Here is an 11,341-nt window from a genome sequence, read left to right on the forward strand (position 1 = left end):
CAAACTTTTGAATGGCATGTTTGTTGCCTCTAATAATTTGATGGTTTGCGACCGTTAGTTTCATCACCCGTAAATTATGCTTGAGGTGGAAAAAGCTTCAAGCAGAGATTGAACATTCTAAAAATCAAAGTTTGAACATGCATGAATATCATGAATAACGGTCTGAGTAATGGCTATCATGTGATGACAAAAACACTGTCTATCTTCTAACACTACATGTAATCATTAAATGCAAAGATCAAATTAACTAATTAATTTCTAAAGCGACTGGATCACGATTCTACGCATGCGCGTGTGCTAAAATTCAGTTTAGTAAGAAAATATTGCAATGCATGCTTCCAAGGAAGCAATGAAAAACAAAAACGTTAACGTTTTGTTCATCTAGAAAAAACTGCCGTACGTGTTTTTTCGCCAAGAGCGAAAGACTGAAAAAGCAATAGGCCAGCTGCATGCGGACTAGATCTCTAGGCTAGCCCCCAGGCAGCTAGTTGTTGGAGTGCAAATATAGATGCCAAACTATAAATTAATTCTGCGGTCTTAAAGTACTGCGATTTGAGAATCGAAACAAAAGTCTGTGTTACTAATACTGCAAATTAAATTTTTGCGGAAATAGTTACTGTTGCACTGTCACCCATACATGTATCTCCACCATGACTCCCTAGGACTCCGAGGATAAGCTATCTGCGAATTCTATTTGTGCGCTCGGTAATGTCTTCGCAGAATTCGTAGAAATATCATGATCGCAGAAATAACCGGTTATAGGTACTCTACTGCATTATTTTCGCTGACGTGGCCACACCGCTCTCAGCAAAAATAGCTAGCCTGGGCCTTAGCATGTTAGTGCTTCTTCAGTTCTTACTGTTTTATTTGAAATAATTGTACTAGCCATTACTGACCATAAGACACCATTCTAAGTAAACACAAAGCAGCAGCCCCTAACCCACACACCACTACTGTCTGTACAAAGAGGCTCATCAACGATGTAAGCAGAACAGATAAAGACAATAGCCTGCAAAACACCAATACAAGCATCCACAGGCAATGCAACCAACCAAACCAATTCACTGTGTAACAAACCTTAAAATAACTGGTTTATAACAAGTTATTAGTAACAGACCAACTACTGCCGGTCTAAAGGCCTTGTTCAAGTCGGGTCGAGTCAGAACCCAAAGAAGAGCTGCTACAGTCAAATAGTGCACCTGAATCACAACATTCCATCAAATATTGGTCACTACTAAGCAGGTTTGCAATCTAACAAGACAGATGTTGGCATCAAAACTCATCAACATGTAATTCCAGTTAAATTCTGTTCCTCTTGCTCCCACCCACAGCGGGATTAACCTTGTAGTTGCCAGTTCAGCAGCAGACCAGCCTGTTAATTAATAATGTCACATATTTCTAGACAAAACAAACAAATACACAAACACACAAGAAAAACTAAACCTAACCTAATCCCGTAACTAAAATCTTCATTTCTCCTTTCCCTGATATTTTACTCAATACAAAATAAATGCCAATCACATCTCCAATGTCCATCGTTGCCTTCATCAGCTCCTGTTGTAAAAAAAGACACATTGACAAACAAAGATCATGTTCAAGCCCAAACCATGTTGCATGGAATTAGCAATTATCAAGCAGAGAAGTGTATATTCTAGCTACAACTTTACAAATACAGTAGAAACCCATTGCTAAAATCAAACTGAATTAGTGTCATATACAGGAACCACTCCATAATAGCTCTACAGACTGTAAATATGAGATATCCTTAGAACATTAGCACCTTGGCTAACAACAACATAATAGCCAAAGGAGTTATAACAACCTTAACCAGTAGACAAATGAATAAAAAGTCAGTTAGAAACCTTGGCAGAGACAAAGCCTAAATTTGAAGTGTTACTCTCATTAGTCATTGTACAAGTACTGTAGCAACTTTAACCAGTTGCTCACATTTGTAATAAGATGATATTCTCACAATCCTATTGCATTGATCCATTAAGAGTAAAGTACTGTTCATTTAGACAGACAATTATATCCTGATAAACACACAAAGATGGACAAACAGACAGACAAAGTAACCAGCCAAACACTAGACTTTGTTCAGTTTCAGTTTGTCAGATGAATTGTTGGTTGTTGGCTCCATATAGAGCCTTTTTCATGTGTTAATTCTAGTTGCTATGCAATGTGTAAGACTTAGTATTTGCTGTAACATTTATCACATTATGATATTATCCTAGATTAACCTGTATTAGCATTTGTTGTATAGTTCAATTTATAAGAATATTTGACAAGCACATGGACAAACAAGAAACAAAAATACAGATAAACAGACCAACAGACCACAAATGTACGAAACCATTGGAAGTCACTAGATAGCAAAAGGGTAGCAGTTCCAATTTCCAAAATAATAAAACGTGACAGACAGACAGATAGACAGACAGGCAGATAGGCAAAGAAAAAACAGAAGACAACCCTCTCCACAGATCAATAAACACAAGACAGAGTAATTAGCAAGTGAAGCAAGTGTCTTTCTTGTCATATCAGTTGAAGGTCATGATATATTTATACTACCTGATTACCCCGTTCTTCGCCCGGGCAAATTAATTAAGTTAATTAACACAAACCCCCACGTATACATACACTTCGGGCATCATGCAATTTGGTTATTTGGCAGAAACAACACAAACTTTCGATGTGTTGAATGTGGCAGCTATTCAATGTGCATAAACGAGCAAACGAAAGCGTAGCCGTACTTCTTATTAAGACCCGGATATAGTCAAAACAATGTTGCTATTATTAATATCACTATTAGCAAACGACAAACTCTGTGCATACAGTCCAAGGTATGGAGCAGTTTAGAGATCCAATGCTAAAGAAATTCGAGTAACATCACGAACTACAGATAAATGCCAGCGGCACAAAGATACGGGGCACAGAACACCTCGAACGAGAGCAGTTGCTATTCCAAAGTGAGAAAAGACCACATGCCACAGGAGGAGTGCAGAAGTGCAGTGGCTTGTATAGGAACTAATTCTTGGTGATGACACAATCTACAGACAAACACCAGCACAAAGCAAAGTACAGAGCACCAGCCACCAGGAAGGACACCAGTCACTCTTTAAAAGTAGCCAAGGTCGCGCGCTAAAGGAGTGAAAAAAGCTGCAGTTTGCAAGCATACAGGGAACAAACATTCAAATGGCTGCATTCATGGAGTACTTTCCTTTATATAACGTCAGCTATATTGTCCTGATTATGGATTTACTGCTGAACGAGAAGACGAACTGACATAACGTCGACGCTAGACAAATGCAACTTCAACTAGGCAACACATGCACTACAAACTGAATCACAGGTTCCATCTTGAAAGCTTGACTCTATTGAAATGTCTTGCCAAGAAAAGTGAGCTGACTCCCAATTTAACTGCTATATGTGATTAAGTAAACTGAGGCGCAGAGGAGAGTGAAACTCAACAAAAGGAATGGTAAAGGAAAAGCTAAAGAAGAGCCGACTGATATCAGAGTTCCTGCATTAGTGCTCACAGAAACTGTTGCTGTGCAAGTAAAGTATGAACACAGTTGCTTGCCTAACACAATATTACACAAACATTTACTTTTAGTAGTTTTATATACATAGTAAACAGTACAACTCTGTGGGTGCATGCATGTGTGCGAGTGTGTGTGTGGTGCGTGCATGTGTGTGTGTGTGTGTGTGTGTGTGTGTGTGTGTGTGTGTGTGTGTGTGTGTGTGTGTGTGTGTGTGTGTGCATGTCTGTGTGTGTGTGTGTGTGCACGCGCGTGCATGCGTATGTGCGTGTGTGTGTATGTGTGTGTGTGTGTGTGTGTGTGTGTGTGTGTGTGTGTGTGTGTGTGTGTGTGTGTGTGGAGTATGGGGTTTAATCCCAGGAGCAGCACCATCTGCTACCGAGCGCGTCCACAGGTTGCGGATTGTGGAACAACCCTTAGATATAAGGGTTAGCTGTGAAATAAGAAGGCCTTACCTGACGAATAAGCAGTCACGGTCAATCTGGTGGCAGTGTTATCAGAGACTGATGGGATAACAGGTGGCAGTGTTATCTCTATAAAATGTCACAGATTCTCTATGACGACACTGGGCATGGCGAGTGCAGCCGCCATAAATAGGCTGTTGCTACCAAGTCTGATTCGGTTCATAGCAATTCAGCACAGTATCTGTAAGCAGTCGTGGTCACTTTGGTTCTAAAGAGCAGTTTACTAATTTGAGGTTTTAGTTTTCTGGTCAGCTTACTGCGTCCATACATGTTGTTTGGCATATTGTAGTCGTACACCTGTCAACATATAGCACGCACTGGAGGAGGGAGTGGAATCAGTTCTGCACACGCTCATTTTACTATAATCCATTCTATTGTGCAGGTTCTATTATGGTGAATTGTTTTGTCTGTGCCTTTATCTATTCTTTTCTTCAAGTCCAACAGTGATGGGCAAGTGGTGACGGGGGCAGTTATAGAATGGCAATGGAAGCCTTTAGCTACGACCCCGCGCGATGGCGGCTCAGGTGTGATGACCGTTCTGTTGTTGAATTGGAGTAACAGCACAGTTCGTGTCCTACCTGAGCGTCAAAGCAGCCCTATTCAGGGATAACACTGCTCTCTCCCATAAGAGAAGAGAAGGATCCCTAAAGAAAGCTTACTCCATACAAACCTTGCTGGCTTACCGCAGTCAGCAGGCATTCAATTTTGCGGTCAAAAGAAAAGAAAAAATTAACGATTGAAGTTGACGATTGCAACATGGAATGTAAGAACATTACGAGATAACAAAAATAATGTCAATCTTGAGCGTCGATCTGCAGTTATCGCTACAGAACTAAAACAGTGTAATATTGATATTGCAGCACTGAGTGAGACCCATCTTTCTGGTCAACAAAGTTTTGAAGGAGTTGGTGCTAGCTACACTTTCTTTTCATCAGGTGTCCTCATTGGTGAACCTCAACAAGCAGGTGTTAGTTTTGCAATAAAATCCAGCATTATACGTAAACTTGAGTTCCTTGGAAATGAGGCTCTACTACTACAAGCTTAACTTTGATGGTGTGGCCATCTTGTTCGAATGAAGGATGATAGAATCCTAAGGACAGTGTTTTATGGTCAGCTGAAGGAAGGTTCTAGAACAGCAGGTGGTCAGAAATTGCGCTTTAAAGACACATTGAAATCCAATTTGAAATCTTGTAATATTGATATATCCAACTGGGAAAGCTATGCGTTAGACCGATCTCTGTGGAGATCTTATTGCAAAAATCTCTAGATCATTTTGAAGACCAGCGTTTGAAAACACTCCAACAAAAAAGGCAGAAACGAAAGACGATCTCTAAGAGTGGCAACTTCACATGCGATGTTTGTGGACGCTCCTGCACAGCATGAATTGGTCTTTGGAGACACAAGCAAAGCCATAAATGAGTTTGGTCGTGTGGACTACTCACTCCACTGGTGTGTGTGTGTGTGTGTGTGTGTGTGTGTGTGTGTGTGTGTGTGTGTGTGTGTGTGTGTGTGTGTGTGTGCGCGCGCGCGCGCGCACGTGTGTGTGTGCTTCTTCAGTACACGTACGTGCACATCAAACTACAAACCACAAATATAATCAAAATCGTTCTTCCCTAACCGTTGATGGATCAAATCTTTCCCCAGATGAGTCAACCGGAAAGAAAGTTGCAAGCAGCAACATCTACACGATTCGGAACACGTAGAAATATGAGTTAGCACCGTGAACGCCCAATAGACATGCCACCGTCACCTTGCAAAACTGTGTAACAATGTACGCTCCACCGACTTTTACACACTTCCAAAATGCACTGTATTCCGATCTATAAATAAGAAATGTAAAGAGATTAACGATCTCGAGCTGCAATTACCCTCTAGTAGGACAAGGCCAAGATGCACATTCTTACAACATAGAGTACTTGTATGTAATAATATACGGCCCGCAAGCAAGTGCAAGACAGTTCCCGAAATGGTAGAGCGTCATTCTCAGTCGTCTAGAGCTACAGTATCCACAAGTCAATGGTTTACAAATCGAGCATCCGGGTCATGATAACCTCTCATGCATGACACTAGCTAAAATTCCTATTTAGAATCTTGGAAGATGATCATACGAGCATAGTAAGTAAATACCGTCAGCATCTAACTGAACACATTGCATGTTTATAGTGGAGAAAGGACCACTCACCATAGTCACTCTAGACTACAAGTGTACAGTACCATCATTTATGTTTGCATTACCAGAGTGGGCGAAGGTATATGTATTACGAAAGATAATATGGCAACGCAAAGTAGGCTGCTGTAACTCATTCTGCACCTGGTGCCTGTAATGCACTCTCAATCTGGTACAGTTTGAGCCATACACATTTGTTTGTTCACTTTTTGCTGGTTTCTGTGGCCATAGCTACCAAATACATTATTTCTGTTTTGTATTTTGTATCTTGTGTATAATGTGATGTCATGCCGTTGTGTGGAAAAACTCTCAGAAGCACACAGTGTAAGAATTAGAATTAGATATACGGAAAGCTGTATATACTTCTGAAACTGAATAAACTAGTGTCACTACTTCAATGTAAAATGCAAATAATTCAAAGATTATCATCTTTACGTCAATATCATTATGAGAAGATAGGTTATAGTAAATACTACCTGAATTGTTACTCTTGCGTGTGATAAACATATAAAGCATTACCAAATGCGCAGTGTCTGTTAACAATCTTCCTAGCCTCAGCAGACACCTTCGAGTCATAACCAACAACTGGTATAAGCAGACGGTGTGTACCAATTACTAGACACTGCAGTTCACTGTCTTTGCCAATTTGCCCCATCTCTGCAAGAGAGTTGTATGAGACCGATACACCGGTGCACTCAAAATGAAGAAGTGAGCCACGATGACTTCTCAGAAGGTTCACCAACTCAGGACCAACGTCTTCAGTACTAGCAACCTTTGGATTAGCATGCATAATGAAAGACTTCAAATACAAACAGTTTCTTGCCACCAGTTGAATGCATGCTTTGTTGACTTTTCCTTTGAAATGAACGACAGTAGCAGGACTCATAGGAGAAAACAGATTTTGGCAAACAGTAGAAAACAAATCATCTTCTAAGTTGTTCAGCACAAATTTGACTTTCAGACTTGGATAACGCTTTACAAGACTTTGCCACGAGCCACTTGACAGACTGATGCCATTTTCTCCACATGATGCTACAACATCCAATCTCTCTAGAGACTGGAACTTTTTCAATGCCAAAACACAAAGAAGATCATCAGAAAGATGACTGTAATTGACTTTCAACACTCGAAGTCGCTGACACATCGAAACGAGATGCAACAATCCAGTAGATGTGACACTGAAACAACGAATTAGATTCACTTCCTCCAGAGAAACCATTCCAACTTGGCCCAGCACCTCCATGACGTCATCATGCACAGGAAGACCGCCCAAGTTGACCCAACGAAGTTGTCTCGCTTCTGAGATATGATATTTCAAGATGCCAAGCGTCGTCCCTGTAAAGACGGCGTAACTACATTTGTCCAGACAGAGAGTTTGTAGCACAGACCATCTGATTAGACCTAACACCTTTTGAAAGTTCTCTCTTTGGCCGCGTTCGCTGCCAATGTGAACACCCTGAATGAAATTTGACATGCGACGCAATAGCCGAGAGCTGCAGTCAAAGCTGTCGCTCGTCGTAAGCTGGAAAGACGTCATTTTCCATAGCTGACGATCATAAACGGCAAGATACCAGCTCCAGCAAACGAGTCGAGCTCTCCAGCGATCTTCATGTGGGCAAAATTGAAGGATGGCAGTGAGAACGTGACGAGGTAATGCAGTCCAGTCCATGGGCATCTGACAGTGATCTGTTGCAGTTTCAAAAAGCATGTCAGAGTCAGGTGACGAACGCTGAGTGCGACGGAAGAGCATACTGGCTGCATGTTTCTTGCACCTACGGGATATGTTGACCAGTCCACTAACGCATGCGTAGTATCGCAGATCGGCCTCGTGCTGGTGTCTTGCATATTATATACCTAGCGTGCTGACGTGTTTGATACAAGAACAGACGATGCAGATCTTTGTGAAGACTTTAACAGGAAAGACGATCACTTTAGAGGTAGAAGCCAGTGATACAATCGAAAACGTAAAAGCGAAGATACAAGATAAAGAAGGTGTGCTCTCGTTGTTTGTTTGTAAGAGTCTATCTTTTACTATCACCCCAAGGACTATTAGGCGATATTATAACTGGGGTCTCATTTGAGGACTTACTTCTGTTTTGATATCAATGTCTCCTGTGTTGTTCATTGCATACAGGCATTCCTCCTGATCAGCAACGTCTTATCTTTGCTGGCAAGCAACTTGAAGATGGAAGAACTTTGAGTGACTACAACATTCAGAAGGAGTCTACTCTTCACTTGGTATTGCGTCTGCGTGGTGGTGTGATTGAGCCAAGTCTCCGAGTACTTGCTCAAAAGTACAACTGCGACAAGATGATATGCAGAAAGTGCTATGCAAGGCTTCCTCCACGAGCAACCAACTGCAGAAAGAAGAAGTGTGGTCACTCCAATAACCTTCGGCCAAAGAAGAAGCTGAAATAGATGACTTGGTGTATTGCTGTGATTTGATTATCAAATAGACCGCTGTTTATGTCAAGTCATGTGTCAGTAAAGTGTTCAGATGTATTTTTAAGCTCAATCTGTTACCTGAAGCCTCTCAATTGAGTCTCTTTTTGGGTGGTATAACTGGATTCTTTGGTGTGTTTGTAATACGCATTTAAAATTGTACTTTAGAGAGGAGAAGGACTTGCTCAAAAGCGTGGCTATATATATATATATATATATATATATATATATATATATATATATATATATATATATATATAATATGAACAAGCAACAGTAGCGGATGACGCGTAGCATTTCTTAATTAAAAGGTGGTTGTTGTGAAGAAAGTACATTGACGCTGCACTCTTCATACAGCCTAGCAGGTCAATGTATAGCTAATTGAACCATTTCAAACATGAGCAACCATTTTGTGATTCTGGAGTAAAGCATGTGAAAGAGGACCAGTAAGGGGTTTTCATTAGCTAAGAATGTGTCATTGGTGTATGTGCATGTGTGTGTGTGAAGAGGGACAATGAATCTCTTTTGTCTTAGCAGGTCTTTCCTCTCTTCTGTATGGTCGGGGAAACAGCTGTACTTCTGGAGCCTCAGGTATGTTGGCTACAGAGCTTTGTGATGCGATGCCTCCGCTTTATCCTTGCTGTCATTATGGGATGGGAAGAGAGACACCTCCATCAGAAAGATCGCCCACCTGCCTAGAATCTCCATTAGCTACGCTGACCCAAAGGCGTCTTCAACTATTGGGTCATGTACATCTCATGCATGGATATGAGTGTCGTCGACCAAGGAAGCTTTGGTGTGTGCGCCATCCCAAGGAAGTCATTCAGTTGGAGGCCAGAGAATGCAATGGAACGATTTAGTGCTGAGAGAATTGAGGGATTGCAAACTTGAGCAGGTTTGGAAGATAAAAGCACGATATCGAAATGTGTAGAGGAATAAAATCTAGACCACCACACAAGAAGTGAATTTCAAAAAGAAGGAAAAGAGAAAGACAGCAAGAATGAGCTGAAACGGCGATGCAAAACAAGGCAAACAACATTGAAGTTATGTATACATTGCAGTTTTGATGGTTGTGACTTCACTGCTGTAAATCACGCCGGCCTTGTAAATCATCAAAGGCAGAAACATGGTCAATGTCAGTATTGCCATCAAACATTCCTTCAACAAGGGTCCACAATCACGAGTATTTTTGCTGTCAGAGAATTTTCACCTCCCAACTTATATATATAGCCTGCACTAATAAGGAACGGTGCAGGCCAAGGTCACTACAGTGTTTGAATGAATGCAGTGAAGGAAATGTGTGTGTGTGTGTGTGTGTGTGTGTGTGTGTGTGTGTGTGTGTGTGTGTGTGTGTGTGTGTGTGTGTGTGCGTGACAGAGAGAGAGAGAGAGAGAGGGGGGGAGAGACAGACAGAGAGAGTTAAACCTGATGCAATCGAAGTATTTGGTCAATGGGGTGAAGATGCTGAAAATATTTTACATGCAGCTTCTCTCCTAACACCTACTCTTGACATTACACCTGCACAGTTTAAAAGCCAATGGACTTGTCGCCTTGCCACCTACTTACAAAAAGAAAACATCTGAATCATTGACAGTAGAGTTCAGTCATTTATTGGCCGACAACATCCAGAGTCCAATTGGTCAAGTTCCACCATTAGGTGCTTTGAATTTTGTGACTTTGAGTCATGTAGTGTAGTGTGTAATGTACTGTAGTGTAGTGTAGTGTAGTGTAGTGTCGTGTAGTGCAATGCATTTTAATGTAGTGTTTTGCTTAGTATAGATTTAGCGTACAATATGACTATGACTCTTATTTAGTTCTATGCTGTTAGTTCCCTGCTTATATTTGCTGTTTATGTGATCAGTCTTGTAACCGAGAGGAGAGAGAGAGAGAGAGGGAGAGAGAGTGTGTGTGCTGTGTTTGTCTGTCATCTAGTTGTGTTCAGATTAACTTGTACCTGTTATATGCGAAGTATAATATGGAAGATTGTCTTCGTCTTATGCAAAAACCCTGGATCTTTGCTTTCTGCAGGACAATACAGCGATTGGTAAATGCCTTCAAATTGGGGCATAAGACAGGCAAATCTACCAGGTTCTTTTCTAATGGCACACATAATTAGCAGTCACATACATCACTTAGTGCCCTATTACAATAGTTACAAGTAAATTTGTAATCATAGCGCTAACGCCAGACCACCTAAATTTTTATGCTTGGATATTTGGACATAACGACCAGACCGACTGAAATAAAAGTAATAATCACGTGACATTTTGAGCATGCGCAGTTCTCATTGTACTGCCTAAAATGTGAGATAACAAAAATGGACACTAAAAAGTTGACGCTGATACCAATCATATCATTGCATGTGCGCATCAAATTTTATTTTAATTTTAATTGGTCAACTTAAACTGGACTGGCGAATTCAATCATTTAAGAAATTTAATTGGTTTGGCCTAATCATAGGTAAATCTAAATTGTGCTGGTAGCCCAACCCACACATTGTTGCATAATGCAAGATCCAGGGTTTGTAAATGACATATAATATTATATGCATTTAATGCAGGATAGAAATCACAAACAGCGGATACCATACCATTAATTAATTTTCAGCAGAAATCTATTAACCACAATAAAGATGATAAGCACGTATTCAATATTCTTCACATTGCCAACTTAGTGTACCAAATTTGTGGAGCATATATTTTAGGCCCCTGTTTTCTGTACAGATGAAG

General features: G+C 40.7%; 3 protein-coding genes across 4 annotated transcripts; 1 reads left to right on the top strand and 2 right to left on the bottom strand.

Annotated features, from left to right (window-relative positions):
• Positions 1 to 844: 844 nt before the first annotated feature.
• Positions 845 to 6,045, bottom strand: LOC134176810 (BOS complex subunit TMEM147-like). The gene is made up of 7 exons (XM_062643472.1): positions 5,908 to 6,045; positions 5,754 to 5,823; positions 5,622 to 5,684; positions 1,449 to 1,554; positions 1,257 to 1,372; positions 1,078 to 1,199; positions 845 to 1,009 (listed from the first exon to the last, which is right to left on the bottom strand). Exons 1-7 carry the CDS (start codon positions 5,982 to 5,984, stop codon positions 889 to 891), a joined length of 675 nt encoding a protein of 224 aa, XP_062499456.1. The 5' UTR covers positions 5,985 to 6,045; the 3' UTR covers positions 845 to 888.
• A 382-nt stretch (positions 6,046 to 6,427) lies between these two features.
• On the bottom strand, positions 6,428 to 7,942 carry LOC134176665 (uncharacterized). 2 transcript variants are annotated; one of them, XM_062643319.1, is made up of 2 exons: positions 7,559 to 7,942; positions 6,428 to 7,505 (listed from the first exon to the last, which is right to left on the bottom strand). In XM_062643319.1, the coding sequence occupies exon 2, from the start codon at positions 7,411 to 7,413 to the stop codon at positions 6,655 to 6,657; it is 759 nt and encodes a 252-aa protein (XP_062499303.1). In that variant the 5' UTR covers positions 7,414 to 7,505; positions 7,559 to 7,942; the 3' UTR covers positions 6,428 to 6,654. The 2 variants fall into 2 exon arrangements, with proteins under 2 accessions (XP_062499303.1, XP_062499302.1); XM_062643318.1 differs by having other exon boundaries at positions 6,428 to 7,920.
• Positions 7,943 to 7,956: 14 nt separating this feature from the next.
• LOC134176667 (ubiquitin-ribosomal protein eL40 fusion protein) lies at positions 7,957 to 8,732 on the top strand. Its single transcript, XM_062643320.1, has 2 exons — positions 7,957 to 8,162; positions 8,305 to 8,732. Exons 1-2 carry the CDS (start codon positions 8,060 to 8,062, stop codon positions 8,586 to 8,588), a joined length of 387 nt encoding a protein of 128 aa, XP_062499304.1. The 5' UTR covers positions 7,957 to 8,059; the 3' UTR covers positions 8,589 to 8,732.
• The last annotated feature ends 2,609 nt before the right edge of the window (positions 8,733 to 11,341 follow it).

Source organism: Corticium candelabrum, chromosome 3 (genome assembly GCF_963422355.1).
Source record: "Corticium candelabrum chromosome 3, ooCorCand1.1, whole genome shotgun sequence".
Lineage (NCBI taxonomy): Eukaryota > Metazoa > Porifera > Homoscleromorpha > Homosclerophorida > Plakinidae > Corticium > Corticium candelabrum.

Excerpts from the sequence above, each read along its gene's own strand:
- LOC134176810 (XM_062643472.1), bottom strand. The coding sequence starts at position 5,984 with ATGACGCTCTACCATTTCGGGAACTGTCTTGCACTTGCTTGCGGGCCG. Across the intron at positions 1,555-5,621 it reads AAAGATTTGATCCATCAACG|GAGCTGATGAAGGCAACGAT; the intron begins GTTAGGGAAGAA and ends TTTTTACAACAG. Across the intron at positions 1,373-1,448 it reads GATTTTAGTTACGGGATTAG|GCTGGTCTGCTGCTGAACTG; the intron begins GTTAGGTTTAGT and ends ATTAATTAACAG.
- LOC134176665 (XM_062643318.1), bottom strand. The coding sequence starts at position 7,920 with ATGCTCTTCCGTCGCACTCAGCGTTCGTCACCTGACTCTGACATGCTT.
- LOC134176667 (XM_062643320.1), top strand. The coding sequence starts at position 8,060 with ATGCAGATCTTTGTGAAGACTTTAACAGGAAAGACGATCACTTTAGAG. Across the intron at positions 8,163-8,304 it reads GAAGATACAAGATAAAGAAG|GCATTCCTCCTGATCAGCAA; the intron begins GTGTGCTCTCGT and ends CATTGCATACAG.